This window comes from Mobula birostris, chromosome 29 (assembly GCF_030028105.1).
Source record: "Mobula birostris isolate sMobBir1 chromosome 29, sMobBir1.hap1, whole genome shotgun sequence".
NCBI classification, from domain to species: domain Eukaryota; kingdom Metazoa; phylum Chordata; class Chondrichthyes; order Myliobatiformes; family Myliobatidae; genus Mobula; species Mobula birostris.
In genome coordinates, this window is record NC_092398.1 from 597,341 (window position 1) to 610,578 (window position 13,238).

General features: G+C 44.3%; 1 protein-coding gene across 7 annotated transcripts in view; it reads left to right on the forward strand.

The window, feature by feature from the left end:
• Positions 1-13,238, forward strand: part of nhsl3 (NHS like 3) — a 122,222-nt gene that overhangs the window by 85,957 nt on the left and 23,027 nt on the right. For 5 of the 7 annotated variants that reach the window (XM_072246467.1, XM_072246472.1, XM_072246468.1 and 2 more), the window contains exon 2: positions 10,994-11,155. In XM_072246467.1, coding sequence (XP_072102568.1) covers positions 10,994-11,155 — 162 coding nt within the window. Of the gene's footprint in view, positions 1-1,916; positions 2,052-4,619; positions 4,724-10,993; positions 11,156-13,238 lie in introns of those variants that run through there. The other 2 variants (XM_072246473.1, XM_072246471.1) reach the window with 2 other exon arrangements.

Consider the following 13,238-nt stretch of genomic DNA (forward strand, 5'->3'; position numbering starts at 1 on the left):
ATTTCCAAAAGGCATTTGATCAGGTGACAAAGGGAGGCATCACAGTGACCTGTGCACAACCATTTACAGCTAAGGCTGAGGTCTAGGGTTAAAGGACTGAATGTTATTTGTCCATTCTTTCTGCTGCTACAGGTGGGAAGAGGTGTGTGATGGAATTACACTGAACAGAATGACCTTGAACTAGGACATAGTGTGCATGCGGATGGGTGCTGAGAGGTGGGTGAAGGGGTGAACAGAAGGCAGATGTAGTAAGGGTAATAGTGAAATGGTTCTGAGAGGTGTGAGTGTGCAGAGTGGGCACGTAGTGGTAGCAAAGGTTTGGAAGGTTGGTGATGGTCTTTACTGCAAGGGAAAGGAATGTATAGAAACCTTGCCCAGCTGTTCAGAGGCTTGGGAAGACTAGCAGGAGTAAGGCATGAATTTATATAAAGATCAGTACCAGCATCATTATGTGCCATGTCGTATGATGTGGGTGATCATGGTCTTTCCATGACCATGTTTGTTCTTGGCAAATCTTTATACAAAAGTGGTTTGCTATTGCCTTCTTCTGGGCAGTGTCTTTACAAGACAGGTGACCCCAGCCATTATTAGTACTCTTCAGAGATTGTCTGCCTGGCTTCAGTGGTCGCATAACCAGGGCTTGTGATGTGCACCAGCTGTTCATACAGCCATCCACCACCTGCTCCCATGGCTTCACGTGACCCTGGTCGGGGGGCTAAGCAGGTGCTACAGCTTGCCCAAGGGTGACCCGCAGGCTAGTGGAGGGAAGGAGTGTCTTACACCTCCTTTGATTGGAGACTTATAAGGCAGGATATCCTTTCAAAATCCCTAGATTCTGCAAAGATCCTGTACACTTGGAAAAGACCTGTAAGATGTAGCTCTCTGAGAACAGAGGGCAGGACAAAGCTGGGAATTAGGGCCAGCTATCCAGCAGTATGTCGCAAGAGTCAAGTCCCTGCAGTGGGGTGGAGTGGCGCACAAGGTGGAAGAACAGAGTCCAATGTCAGTAGTGGTAGGAGACTAGATTAGGAAGGATTCGTTGGGCACCTCTACTTGTGTGGATGTGCGTGCCACACCTCCCTCAGAGCCAGTGATGGTGCAAAGAATGGGAGATTGATGTTGTGAATGGAAGCTGGGACCAGTGGTTGAGCACGAGGAGTGATGTGGGCACCTCTGCTGTCTCTTGTGGAATGTGAACAAAGGGGGTATGATTGGAATGTTCATAGTTGGCATGAGGGTTGGTGATGTTGGCAGTGAAGAGAGCAATCTGAAATCACAGAAGGATACTGATGAGTTGGTAAGGTGGGCAAATGGAATTCAAAAACGAGGTTGCACATTGGGAGGAGTTGTAAGGCCAGCACATATTCACCAGGGTTGGTGCTTAGGAGAGATGGAGTTTGTTTATCCTGGAGCAGAGGAGGGTTAGGGGGTCCTGACAAAGGTGCATGGACTTATGAGAGGGACAGACAGGTGGGGGTAGATTGTCAGAATCTGTACCCAGTGTCAGGACTGTCTGAGGTAAGAAGGCATTAGGTACAAGGTGAAAGGTGGGAAGTTCAGAGGGGGTGTATGAGGAGGAGTTCTGCAGCGCCACCTGTCAAGAGAGACTTGGTCTGCCAAATCTGATTGGATTCATTAGCGTTCAAAGTTTGACCACTGTGTAACTGAGATTGGAGCTGTCATAGAGGAGGTTAAAAGTTATCCTGGTTAAGCACTGACTGGAGGAAAAGGGCTTAACAGAAGTTGCAGCTGATGTAAGCATCTGGAATTTGCCTGAGTGTTTTAATGGTTTTGTGCAGTTTATTGGTTGGGACTTGTATGTGTTAGGCATTGATTTGGCATGTGCATATTTTAATAAAAGCAAGTTAATTCATTACATATTGTAAGGAGATCTTTCTTCATTCTTGTGCGGATGAATGTGTTATTGGAAGGTGGAATAGCTGGACTCTGTTAGTCCAGTGTGGATGCTCCAGAGAACTTCATGTGGATATGCCGTGCTGATCTGACAAATGTGGAAAGTTTGGACTTGTTCTGCGGTAATAGAATGCATGGTGAGTGTTTGTTTGTTTGAGTGACAAGGGGGATACACCAGCGCTGGCTGACAGACTTTACTATTTAACCTTATGTAAATTTTTATATGTATGCAAATTATTTTTATATAGCTATTGTTTGTATTTGTCTCTGTTATACAGTACTGCACAAAAGTTTTAGACATGTTGATTATAGCTAAGACTTACGAAGCAGAAGACCACATCATTTAATAAGATTGTGGGTGATCTGCTGATAACCTTAACCCTGCATGGCAAGTAACCTGCAAAAGTTTTCAACCTTGATCATTGAAAATCCATCTACCTCCTGCCTTTAAGAATATTCACTTGGCTTCTACAGCCTTTAAGGAAGAGAGTTCTAAAGATGACTCTCAGATTATGAAATTTGTTTTATTTTGTAGCAGCAGTGGCAGTGCAGCGCAGTATGTAAAATTACTACAGTCCTGTGCAAAAGTCTTAGCTATAATCAATGTATATTGTTATTGAGAGCGATGCGTTATCAAGGAAAGACAATGTGGATTTTAGGAAAGGCCATGTCATATGTAAGGAGTTGGGTAATTTCCATTGAATTGAGGAGATGATGAATGTTGCACATTGGATGTAATCTGTGGCAATCTAAACATTGGGGTTCTGACATGGGATACAGAGTTAAGTTGGCATAGTGGGTGGCCACTGGTAGATCCTGCTTTTTCTGGCAGATGAAGCGTAGGTGCTTGGCAAAGCAGTCTGCTAGTCTATGTTGGGTCTCACTGATATACAGGAATCCACACCAGGGGTGCTTCCCATTTCCATTCTGATCATCCATTTTAATTCCACTTCCCATTCTCATTCCAATGTGTCCATCCATGGCCTCCTCCACTGTCATGATGAGGCCACACTTAGGTTGGAGGAGCAACACCTTATATTCCGTTTGGGCAGCCTCCAACCGGATGGCATGAACATTGATTTTTCAAACTTTCGGTAATGTCCCCCCAACTCCCCCTCCTTCACCGTTTCCCATCCCCTTTCCTCTCTCTCACCTTATCTCCTTGTCCACCATCACCTCCCTCTGATGCTCCTCCCCCCTTTTCTTCCTTCCATGGCCTTCTGTCTCTCTCACCATTCAACTTCCCAGCTCTTTACTTCATCCCTCCCCCTCCAGGTTTCACCTATCACCTTGTGTTTCTCTCTCCCCTTCCCTCACCTTTTAAATCTACTCCTTAGCTTTTTCTCTCCAGTTCTGCTGAAGGGTTTTGGCCTGAAACGTTGACGGTTCTATTTTCCTAGATGCTGCCTGGCCTACTGAGTTCCCCCAGTATTTTGTGTGTGTTGCTCAGATTTCCAGCATCTGCAGATTTTCTCTCGTATATGTCACCATATACGACCTTTGAGATTCATTTTAGTGTTATAGATTCATATTAAAGTACAGCATAGAAACAGACCCTTTGGCCCATCTAGTCCATGCTAAACCATTTAAGCTGCCTACTCCCATCAACTTGCACCAGGACCATAGCCCTCCATACCCCTACCATCCGTGTAGCTATCCAAACTTCCCTTAAACATTGAAATCAAGCTCGCATGCACCACTCGTGCTGGCAGCTCATTCCACACTCTCACCACCCTCTGAGTGAAGAGGTTCCCCTCATATTCCCATTAAACGTTCCAGCTTTAAGTCTTAATCCATGACCCCTGATTGTAGTCCCACCCAACCCTAGTGGAAAAAGCCTGCTTGCATTTACCCTATCTAAATCCCTTATAATTTTGTATACCTCTATCAAATCTCCCCTAAATCTTCTACATTCCAGGAAGAAAGTCCTTTTCTTGTGGGCATACTCAATAACCGTGTAGGCACGTGGCCAAGTGGTTAAGGTATTGGACTAGCGACCTGAAGGTCGTGAGTTCGAGCCCCAGCCGAGGGAACGTGTTGTGTCCTTGAGCAAGGCACTTAATCACACATTGCTCTGCGACGACACTGGTGCCAAGCTGTATGGGTCCTAATGCCCTTCCCTTGGACAACACTGGTGTCGGGGAGAGGGGAGACTTGCAGCATGGGCAACTGCTGGTCTTCCATACAACCTTGCCTAGGCCTGTGCCCGTGAAGGCTTTCCAGGTGAGATTCATGGTCTCGCAAGACTAATGGATGCCTTTTTTTACTCAATAACCACAACAGAATCAATGTCTCCAATACATCCAATAACCATAATCAATAATAGAATCAATGAAAGACCAGCAGGGTGGACAGCCAGTGTGGTAAAGGCAACAAACTGTGAAAATGCAAAAAGAAAGAAAAAAAGAAACAATAATAATGTAACCCACTCACTGGACTTGTGTGCAAACTTGGCTCGATAGTGAACTCTGCTAACAGCCACTTGACTCCATGGTGACAGGGTCACCTTTCTTGAACAATATACGTCTAGGGGGTCGGTGTGAGTTGGGTTCAACCAGACAGGAAAATTGGGATGTTTAGATTAATGGAACTTCAATTTCAGTGAAGGTTGTGTAAATACTGACCATACACAATTATCAGTCGACAAGAAATAACAGATTGTATACTGCATACAATTACAAAGACAATGTATTTTCTAATTTCAGCTTTATCAAACAGCTATTAAGAGAAAGAAAAGAAAAAGACAAAAGACAATTGAACCAGTCTAAATGTGCACGTGCCAGTGGAGCTCGTATCATCCAAAAGCTGGGTATGACTGTTACTCTTGGTGCTCAATTGTCACCAGCAGAACTTCCCAACTTGGACTCCTTCATCTCGCAAAGCATTCCTTGCAATCACATCTTCCCATCAGATTGAATCCTACTCATCGTCTCTTCTCTACCTCTCCTGTCAAAAGACCATGAGCGCCCCCCCCATTGTGTCTGTCACAAAGCTCCCTCCATCGAGCTCTCTCTAGAATCTTCTCCAATTTCACCATCTTAATTGGCTGACACAACATTCCTAACTTGAACATCTTATCTTTGCCCCTTAGCCGAAACCAAAACATTCCACCAGCAGGACTCACTACTTTTACAGAAAGCTACTAAATTGGCAGTGAGGATCTTAACCAGGACATTATGATAATAAATAAGCAGTAAATATTGACAATGTGTAATGAAGAGTCTTTGAAAATGAGTCCATAGGTTGTGGGAACATTTCAGTGATGGGATGAGTGAAGTTAAATAAAGTTATCCTCACTTGTTCAAGTGCCTGATCATTGAGGGGCAGTAACTGTTCCAGAACCAAAATAGCATGCCCACTACCTACTAACTCTCACCCATACATCTTTGGAATGTGGGAGGAAACTAGAGCACTCGGAGGAAACCCACATGGTCATGGGGAGAATGTACAAACTCTTTACAAATAGCAGCAGGACTTGGACCTGGTTGCCGGTACTGTAAAGTATTACGCTAATGACTACACTACAGTGCCACCCTGCTAGTGAGAATGTTGAACTGACCTCAAGCAAATACAGAGACTGCTAGAAACACTCATGGGTCAGGCAGCATCTGTGAAGAGGTTACATCATTACATCTCTGGCTGATCAAGGACATTAATGTTGTTTTCCCATTTTCTGATGTCTGATTTGCTGAGAATTCCCAGTACTTCTTTTAGTTCAGATTGTGGTGAGTGCAGTATCGAGTCTTGGAACTCCTACTGGAGAAATTCTCAACACCTTTCAGCAACATTCCTTAGGGGGAATGGGGTAGGGGTTGTAATCAGGGCGAGGCAGCTCGTTCGAGTAGGTCATAAACTGGAGCTGGATGAATACCACAGGCATAGCACTGAATCTTTGCTGTCCTGTGTTTAAGCAGGGATGGCATATGGTAACTGCTTATTTGTTTTAAATAGTACACTGTTACCTCTTAAAACTGGCACCTGAGTGTAGCTGTAACACGTTGTGTACAAAGTGTTTAGTGTGTAGTGTATAGATTGGTGTAAACAGTGTTTCAGTGTGTGTGTGTAGATCGGTGTAAACAGTGTTTCAGTGTGTGTGTGTGTAGATCGGTGTAAACAGTGTTTCAGTGTGTGTGTGTAGATCGGTGTAAACAGTGTTTCAGTGTGTGATGTGCCTAACCAAGATTCACTGAGCCTCCCACCTTTACTTCTGATCCTTAAAGGGTCGGGCTGAATCTGAACTCTGTCTCACATTTAACAACCTCCCCCATAGAATTTTTGTCTCCTCCCCCCCCCCCCAATAGCAGCTGTTCCTGATCTCCTTCTGATCAGACTTCCCCCAAACCATGGAAATCAGCCTTCCCCCATTGTAGGACTTCCGAATTTAAGGCCAACTTTACCTTTTCCCATGACTTCCTGTTGGGTCTTTGAACTTCAATATTTTAACAATAGTAACTTCAGCTATCTTTGAAGTTCCATCTCACCAACTAACCCCCACCCCGCCATCGATTCTCTTGGAGATTAAAACATGAAAAATAGAATTTACGAACAATTAAAAAGCACACAACTCTGGAAGTCCCTGTCTCAAGTCCTTAGGGAATCAAAGAAATGTACAACACAGTGGAGTTACATGCAGATGCAGTTCAACTCTTGGAGTGATTATGCAGAAAGTTTGAAGTTAATAACGCATCAGGGGTGATTGATAAGTTTGTGGCCTTAGGTAGAAGGAGATGAGATATTAACTTCAAACTTTCTACATAATCACTCAAAGAGTTGACCTGCATGGGCATTTAACGAGAGCTGTATAACTCACCTCCTTCTAGCTTTGGCCACGAACACATCAATCACCCCTGCTGTGGACACTTTCTGGAGGTCCAAGATCTACGACCGCTGGACTAAGTGTGTAAATGTAGGAGGGGACTATGTTGAAAAATAAATGCACTAGGTTTTCTAAAATTGACTCCTTCTACCTTAGGCCATGAACTTATCAATCACCTCTCGTATACAACCCTGAGATTCATTTTCCTGCGGGCATACTCAGCAAATCTATAGAATAGTAACTATAACAGGATCAATAAAAGATCAACTGGAATGCTTTTAGTCACTTCTCTTGTGATTGTAAGACCTTGTTGGACATTCGTAATGTGGAATGCTGCAAGTCTGATTCACGGATTTATTGGCAAATACCGGGGCTGCTGCATAGTGAGGATCAGGACTCAGCCAGCCAGGAGAGAGATGTTGGAGATGTTGCGGCGGGTGTTCAAGTTGGAGTCAGTGCTGCCCCCTAGTGATCACTCAGCAGAAGACAAGATGTATTGTGTTTGACTGCAGAGTGCTGCAACGTTCATGGACTCAGGGACTTGGACTAACTTGCATTTTATGTGACTGTATTTTACTTCTGACTTATATGTGCTATATGTGCCTTGTGCTGTGTGACTGTTGGTACTGTGTTTTTGCACCTTGGCCTCAGTGTAACGCTGTTTTGTTTGACTGTATTTTGTGTATGGTTGAATGACAATTAAACGCACTTGATCAGAGGGCACAACCTCAGAATAGAACAGAGATGTAAAAGAATTTCTTTAGTGAAAGTGCGGTGAATCTGTGGAATTCATTGCCACAAATGGCTGTGGAGTCCAAGATGTTGAGTATATTTAAAGCGGAGCTTAATGGTTGTTGATTAATTAGGGCGTCAGATGATTCAGGGAGATGGCAGAGGTATGGGGTTGAGAGGGATAATAAATCAGCCATGATAGAATGGTGGCGCAGACCTGATGGGCTGAATGGCCTCATTCTGCTGCTATGTCTTATGGTCTTTTGCTGTCCTGGTGGAGTTTGCACGCTGTCCCTGTGGCTGGATGAGTTTCCAGTTTCCTCCGACATCCCAAAGATGTGTGGGTTGGTGGGTTATTGGCCACAGTAAGTTGCCCCCTGTTTGTGAGTGAGGTGTAGTATTGGGGGAGGGACACAAATTGACAGGGATTATAGAAAGGGGAAATGTAGGATTAGTGTAAACTATTGGGTGTTGGTCAACATGGAGTCATTTGGCTGAAGGGCCTGTTTCTATGGTGTATCTGTCTATAATTCTGTCCTTTGTCTGACACAGGACCGGCCTTCAACCCATGATGTTTTGCCAACACTTTAACCTTATCCAAGATCAATCTATCATCCACGTGGCTATTTAAAGGTCTCTTTACTATCCTTTCCCACCACCCCGGTAGGGTGTTCCAAGTACTCACCACTCTCTGTAAAAAAAAAAAAACCTATCTATACTTTCCTCCAATCACCTTAACATTATGCCCCCTCATATTAGCCATTTGAAATGGGAAAAAGTCTCTAGCTGTGCAAATCATTTATGCCTCTTATCATGTTGTGCACCTATATCAAGTTGCCTCTCACCCTCCTTCACATCAAAGAGAGAAGCCCTAGCTTGCTCAAGCTATCGTCATAAAACATGCTCTCTGATCCAGGCAGCACCCTGGTAAATCTCCTCTGCACCCTCTCTAAAGCTTCCCTGTCCTTCCTATGATGAAGCAGTCAGAACTGAACACAATATTCCAAGTGTGGTCTAACCAGGGTTTTATAGGGCTGCAACATTACTTTGCGGGTCTTGAACTCATTTCCCAATTAATGAAGGCCAACATACCATGTGCCTTCTTAACCACCCAATAAATTGCATGACAACTTTAAGGGATCTCTGGACTTGGACTTCAAGATCCCTCTGTCAATACTAAGAATCCTACCATCAACCTTGTATTCTGCCTTCAAATTCAACTTTCCAAAGTGAATCACTTCACAGTTTTCCAGGTTGAACTCCAGCTGCCGCCTGTCAGCCCAGCTCTGCATCCTGAAAATGTCCTGTTGTAACCCTCGACAACCGTCAACACAATGATTTTATCTGCGAGTAATTAACTGGTTGTAAAGTCTGTTACCAAGTCCTTGGACCACAGGTCACAGAAAGGAGTTTCTCATTCCTCCCATCTCCCAGATCTGTCACTCCTTTACCACAACCCAGTTGACTTTGCCCTTAAGGTGGTAGCTTACCTCCTTATCCACACATTTGGTCACTGATTCAATTGCATTTTGGATGTGATGGGAACATGGCCATGAGGAATAATGCAGTTAAGTGCTATTGAAGTCCAAAACCAGTCATGATCTCTTGAATGTGGAGCAGACCTGAGGCAAGGGGCCTCCTGCTGCTTCTGGTTATTGTACTCTATGTTCTGTTCTTTATCTGTTAGAGTTCAGAGTTCCTGGGAGCCAACTGTAGAATAGGCCATTCAGCCCGAGCAGAATCTAGTCGCCTGGTTTTTCTCCCTTTCCCACTCTTGCTGCTATTTGATCTTGTGGATAAACTCTGAAAGTGTTCGTGCAAACATTCCATTATATTTCGGATTGCAGTTCTAAGTCTGAACCTTAATGAGATGATTGATTAACACATTTCCCTCTTGGCCACAGAAAGCAGTGCCTGGTAGCAAAGAATTCAGAGCTGACCACAATATCAAAAGCATTCCTCAAATACTTGAGTGAATTTATTGCTTCACTAGTTTTGTCTTTCAATTCTGGTGAACTCTAAGTTCCCATCCGCTATTGATTAACGGGCAGTGACCTTTATTTTCCAAGATTAGGTGTAGATGATTAACCGGCTCTCCTACCAAGGGGAAGGTCTTTGTCAGAATGAACTCACTCAAGTTTTGGTTGGTTTGTGGTGAGCATTGTAAGTTGTTGCATTGTTTTAATGCCGGCTTGTTTGCCTAATTTGGTTTCTGTAATGAAACCCTTCCCATATCCATTGTAGTGAAGGGTGCACTGGAAGTAGAACTCTGGGAAAATGACCCAATGGGTTAAAGGTGGACAACTTGCCAGGACCCGAGGGGCTAACGGAAGGTAGGGGAGGGAGACAGAGATAATGGGGCCATTGGGGGAAGCTCTTCAAAACTTGTTGATTCCAGTAAGGTACCAGAAGATAGATCCATAGAAAAGTACAGCACAGAAACAAGGCCCTTTGGCCCATCTAGTCCATGCTGAACCATTTAAACTGCCTCTCCCATCTCTCTGCACTGGGGCTAAGCCCTCCATACCCCTACCATCCATGTACCTATCAAACATCTCTGAACTGTTGAAATCGAGCTTGCATGCACCACTTGTGCTGGCAGCTGAGTCCACACTCTCAGTAACCTCTGAGTGAAGAGGTTTGCCTTCACGTTTCTGAATGTGGAAGGGAAGCGAGTGTTCCGCACTGTTACCAGCCTCTCACTGGCTGCTGCCAGAGAAGGTGTCTGTATGTGATGGTCTCTCTCTCCCTGCCTCTCACTCGCTCTCTCGAGGGAAGGCCCCTGCCTTCAGATGGTCTCTCCCTTGATGCAGTGGGAGGTTGGTGCCGGAGCAAGGTTGAACTGATGCGGTTTGTGGATTGGACTGTCGTTCACATTATGATGTGTTTCTGGTTTAAATTTGCTCCTGGGTCTGTTGCTATTTTTGGGTAACTTTGAATAGGGGGCCTGTAGATAATGAACTGAATGTGGACTCTTTGTTTTTATATTTTATATTCTGTGTTTTCTTTTGTTCTTTCTTGTGGCCGTTTGCACAGAGGGTGGAGTTTGATGTTCTTGTTACCATTTGCACGATTTGCTTTCTTGCACGGGAGGGGGCAGTGTCCTTGGCCCCAAGGGTGATGGACATCAGATCATTAGATATTGTTCAGGTGGAGGTAGGTAAATATATGAAAGTTTGAGGATTTGAGGGTACTGGGAAACTGCTGCAGAGGAGAGCATCAATCAGCCATGGTGTGACAGGCTCAAAGGGCTGAATGGCCTCCTCCTGTTCCGTGGTCACTAGGTTATTGTGAACGGGGCAACATTCCAATTGCAAAATACCTAGAGAATTTATCACTGTTAACCTGCTTAAGCACCTTTTACAGTTCCCATTCAACAATAACACTCCTTTGTTAAACCCTCCACATAATACAATGCAGAAAACTCTGCACACTGAGCAGCTCAAACAGACGGTCTGAAGAAGTTTAGAAATCATTTAGTGAGTAAGATGGTTATCTCTGAGCATGATGTCTCTCCCTATTTTCCTGCAGATACTTCTAAATCTGACGATGAGACGAACTTTGCTCTGCACTTCAGACCGTCGCTGTACCAGCACCGTCAGGAGAATGTATTCCAGCCGGCGTCCAGGCCCGCGCACATCGAGGATCTGCACAAGGAAGCGGAGTTTGGCCTCCGATCTCTCCAGGAGCAAGGTAGGACCCTGGCAGAGAGCTGAAGGTAGAAACTGCGCAAAACACCCGCGGTAGGGCCTCGGCAGAGGGCAGGAGGGTACGCAGCTGCTGGGCTCTTGTGTCAGGGATTCAATGTGGTTGAATCTGACTATTCTCACAGGCCCTTTCTGTGGATTTAGAAGAAGATACATGGGGCTAGGGCTTTAGCAGAAGATTCATGGGGTTGTTGCCCACACCTGGGTGCCTGAGTAACAAGGAAAAGTTGCGGGGGCTAAGACTTTATTCCCTGGAACGTAGGAGATTGCAGGATAAAAGCATATAAGGTCATGTGAGACATGAACAGGGTGAACGAACATTTTCTTTTTTCCCAGGGATGTGGTGCTAAAAACAAAAGGACATTGGTTTAAGGTCAGAGGCGAGAGAGTTATGGTATAAGGGACATCAGGGGAAAACTTTCCCCGCTGCCGTATGTAAGGATTTTGTACCTCCTCCCCGTGACTGCATGGGTTTCCTCCCACGTTCCAAAATGGGTTAGGATTAGTAAATTGTAGGCATGCTACATTGGTGTCAGAAGGCTGGCTACACTTGTGGACTGCCCCCAGCACATTCTTGGACTGTGTTGGTCATTGATGCAAACGATGGATTTCACTGTATGCTTCGATGTTTCAATATACATGTGACAAATAAAGCTAATCTTTCGTCTTTAGTCTTCATGCAAAAGGTGGTGCATGTTTGGAATGAGCTGCCAGAAATGGTGGTCAAGGCAGGAGCATCAACAATATTTCAAAGCCATTTAGGTACATACATGGATAGGAGAGGTTTGTCAGGCTGTGGGTTTGCTTGAGGAACAGTGGCAGGAAGTTCATGCAGCCTACGACTGTACTGCATGCCTTACGTAGTGCAGTGCACAGCAGCCTGGTGACCTCGTGGCATCCTACCCATTGTGTATATTACAACAACCCCTGAGAAGCCCATCATATGTCCAAGATAGCATAGGTCAAGTCAGGTTTATTGCCATTTAACTATATACATGTATATGGTGTATATAATCATATAATGTATATAGAAACGAGACAACACTTTTCCAAACAACAGCCCAAAGAGGAAGAAGTGTTCTAAAGGAAAAATGACACAATCATAGCTAACAAGAGAAGTCAAAGCCAATATAAAAGCCAAATAGAAAGCATACGATAGAGCAAAAATTAGTGGGAAGTAAGAGGATTGGGTAGCTTTTAAAAACCAACAGAAGGCAACTAAAAAGTCATTAAGAAGCTAAAGATGGAATACGAGAGTAAGCTAGCCTATAATATTAAAGACGATACCAAAAGTTTCTTCAGATACCTAAAGTGTTAAAAAGAGGCAAGAGTGGATATTGGACTGCTGGGAAATGATGCTAGAGAGGTAGTAATGGAGAACAACGAAATAATGGGTAAACTAAATAAGTATTTTGCATCATTCTTCACTGTGGAAGACTCTAGAAGGTGTTCCAGGTGTTGGGAGCATGAGGTGTGTGAAGTTACCATAACTAGAAAGAAAGGGAAACTGAAAGGTCTGAAGGTAGATAAGTCACCTGGACCTGAAACCCTGGGTTTCAGAAGCCAGGGTTCTGAAAGGGCTGGCTGAAGAGATTGTAGAGGCATTAGTAATGATCTTTCATGAATCACTAGGTTCTGGAATGGTTCCAGAAAGCTGGAAAATTGCTAGTATCACTCCACTCTTCAAGAAGGGAGAGAGGCAGAAGAAAGGAAACTATAGGTCAGTTAGTCTGACCTCAGTGCCTGGAAGATGTTGGATTTGATTATTAAGGATGAGGTCTCAGTACCTGATGAAATAGGCCGAAGTCAGCGTGGTTTCCTCAATGGAAAATCTTGTCTGACAAATCTGTTGGAATTGTTTGAAGAAATAACAAGCAGAATAGACAAAGGAGAATCACTTGATGTTGTATACTTGGATTTTCAGAAGGCCTTTGACAGGATGCCACACAAGGCTGCTTAATAAGCTACAAGCCCATGGTATTACAGGAAAGATTCTAGAATTAATAAAGCGGTGGTTGGGCAGGAGGCAAAGGTGAGGAATAAAGGGAGCCTTTTCTGGTTGGCTGCTG